Source organism: Sinocyclocheilus grahami, unplaced genomic scaffold (genome assembly GCF_001515645.1).
Source record: "Sinocyclocheilus grahami isolate Dianchi unplaced genomic scaffold, SAMN03320097.WGS_v1.1 scaffold508.1, whole genome shotgun sequence".
Classification (NCBI taxonomy): Eukaryota; Metazoa; Chordata; class Actinopteri; order Cypriniformes; family Cyprinidae; genus Sinocyclocheilus; species Sinocyclocheilus grahami.
Window position 1 is genome coordinate 1,408,101 of NW_015505687.1, and position 2,992 is coordinate 1,411,092.

Consider the following 2,992-nt stretch of genomic DNA (forward strand, 5'->3'; position numbering starts at 1 on the left):
ATACATATATATATACACACACACACACATATATATATATACACACATACATACATGTGATGTATAGTATAATGATTTATCATAAAAATGGTATTATATAAAAAAATATTAAATTTAAGTGTAAACATTTAGTTCACATGATCAAAGACTTAGTTTGTTTGCTGGAATGTCACGTGTCAAATGTGAGAACACAGCCAAAGCCCTGCAGATATTCCAGGGCTCAGCTAAATCGATTCAAAGGTGGTTTTATTTAACATTTGATCCCAAATGAAGTCGAAAAGCAAGACGAACCGGTGTTATGGAGAACTGGAGGAAGAGCCAGGTGATGTCCAGAGCTGCGATGAGGTAGGTGATGTAAATCACTTTCTGCTTCGCTGCTGGTTCCATCATTCAAATCGCTATATTAGATCTCAGCTTTAGGTTTTTGTCCCCCGATAGTTCTCCTTAAACGGGTGAGAGCATCTGCTTCAACGGATATACAGTACAAGAACAAATTATAAGCCGTAACGCTTTACGGCTGTATCCCGCTGTAGTAGCGGTGACAAATCATAATTTAATGTGAGGGAGAGGTTAAGCGCAGAGCTGAACTTCAACCAGTCTTCAGACTATCACCAGGTTAAAGGACTTTGAGCCGTTTCAGTTTCTCCGAAGCTCTGCTCACTGCGGTGGGAAAGAAGGGGTTTATACGGGTTTAAAAGTATAATATAAAAATACTATTATTGTTATTTATAAAGAAGTAATAATTGATATAAAGATCCGCAGTCGTTGCATCTCCGCACAAGACCACGGATCATATTTACCTTGGAAGTCAAACTGTCCGACTACACATGTTGTAACAATTAATAAGTTACCGGACTGGGTTATAAAAAATAAAAGTGTAAAGCGTATAAAGGTGTCTAAAGTGCTCAAATAAAACCATTAGTCCTCGCCATTTTGTTGTGGATAACGTAACTGTTTACATGGGGAAATTCCTCCTCCTCTCGGTCTCGTGAAGACTGGAGGCGTGACCAGGCTAGCCGTCAACAAAGCTAACTTACTACAATCCACATGTATTGTGAGTAAACGGAGGAGAGACTGACCTAGAGAGAACAAGCAGTACTCGATATCACAGGAGCTCATTGTATATCACATATCGATATCACATAGCCTATTGCTGTTGGCTTGATTTTAAAATAAGAAGGTTTTTGGTCACACATGTCATGTCCTGCAAAAAAGAACAATCCAATTTCTTGTGCAAAATGTAACCTTAGAAATGAAGTAACCAGCTTTTCACCAAGTTCCACCAGTTTTCACTTCGTACAGTAGCCTATACTATATGTGTATTATATATATATATATATATATATATACACATACATACAGGGTGCGATTTGTAGGGGGGATTTCCCCCCTTCTGGTCTATTCATCCCTGCCTCTGCTGAATTATTTCATATATTATATTATATTTTATTCAAAAACTCATGAAATTGAATGTAATTGAATGAAATTGAATGTAATTTCAAAACATCCCCCCCTTTGGTTTCTTCACAAATCGCACCCTATATATATATATATATATATATATATATATATATATATATATATATATATATATACACACAGTGGTGTGAAAAAGTGTTGGCTCCCTTCCTGTTTTTTTAATTCTTTGCATATTTGTCACACTTAAAAGATTCAGATCATCAAACAAATATAATATTGCACAAAGATAATGCAAGTAAATACAAAATGCTGTTTTTAAATGATGATTTCATTTATTAAGGGAAAAAAGCTGGTGATGTCCAGCGCTGCGATGAGGTAGATGATGTAAATCACTTTCTGCTTCGCTGCTGGTTCCATCATTCAAATCGCTATATTAGATCTCAGCTTTAGGTTTTTGTCCCCCGATAGTTCTCCTTAAACGGGTGAGAGCATCTGCTTCAACGGATATACAGTACAAGAACAAATTATAAGCCGTAACGCTTTACGGCTGTATCCCGCTGTAGTAGCGGTGACAAATCATAATTTAATGTGAGGGAGAGGTTAAGCGCAGAGCTGAACTTCAACCAGTCTTCAGACTATCACCAGGTTAAAGGACTTTGAGCCGTTTCAGTTTCTCCGAAGCTCTGCTCACTGCGGTGGGAAAGAAGGGGTTTATACGGGTTTAAAAGTATAATATAAAAATACTATTATTGTTATTTATAAAGAAGTAATAATTGATATAAAGATCCGCAGTCGTTGCATCTCCGCACAAGACCACGGATCATATTTACCTTGGAAGTCAAACTGTCCGACTACACATGTTGTAACAATTAATAAGTTACCGGACTGGGTTATAAAAAATAAAAGTGTAAAGCGTATAAAGGTGTCTAAAGTGCTCAAATAAAACCATTAGTCCTCGCCATTTTGTTGTGGATAACGTAACTGTTTACATGGGGAAATTCCTCCTCCTCTCGGTCTCGTGAAGACTGGAGGCGTGACCAGGCTAGCCGTCAACAAAGCTAACTTACTACAATCCACATCTATTGTGAGTAAACGGAGGAGAGACTGACCTAGAGAGAACAAGCAGTACTCGATATCACAGGAGCTCATTGTATATCACATATCGATATCACATAGCCTATTGCTGTTGGCTTGATTTTAAAATAAGAAGGTTTTTGGTCACACATGTCATGTCCTGCAAAAAAGAACAATCCAATTTCTTGTGCAAAATGTAACCTTAGAAATGAAGTAACCAGCTTTTCACCAAGTTCCACCAGTTTTCACTTCGTACAGTAGCCTATACTATATGTGTATTATATATATATATATATATATATATACACATACATACAGGGTGCGATTTGTAGGGGGGATTTCCCCCCTTCTGGTCTATTCATCCCTGCCTCTGCTGAATTATTTCATATATTATATTATATTTTATTCAAAAACTCATGAAATTGAATGTAATTGAATGAAATTGAATGTAATTTCAAAACATCCCCCCCTTTGGTTTCTTCACAAATCGCACCCTATA

At 36.8% G+C, this 2,992-nt stretch overlaps 1 protein-coding gene across 2 annotated transcripts in view; it reads right to left on the minus strand.

Annotated features, from left to right (window-relative positions):
• Positions 1-2,385, minus strand: part of LOC107554645 (solute carrier family 22 member 18-like) — a 10,212-nt gene extending 7,827 nt beyond the window's left edge. Inside the window, exons 1-3 of one of the 2 annotated variants that reach the window (XM_016237230.1) lie at positions 2,250-2,385; positions 1,777-2,109; positions 292-327 (exon numbers count right to left, since the gene is read on the minus strand). In XM_016237230.1, coding sequence (XP_016092716.1) covers positions 292-327; positions 1,777-1,839 — 99 coding nt within the window. In that variant the 5' untranslated portion in view covers positions 1,840-2,109; positions 2,250-2,385. Of the gene's footprint in view, positions 1-291; positions 661-800; positions 937-1,776; positions 2,110-2,249 lie in introns of those variants that run through there. The other variant, XM_016237228.1, reaches the window with a different exon arrangement.
• Positions 2,386-2,992: the final 607 nt, after the last annotated feature.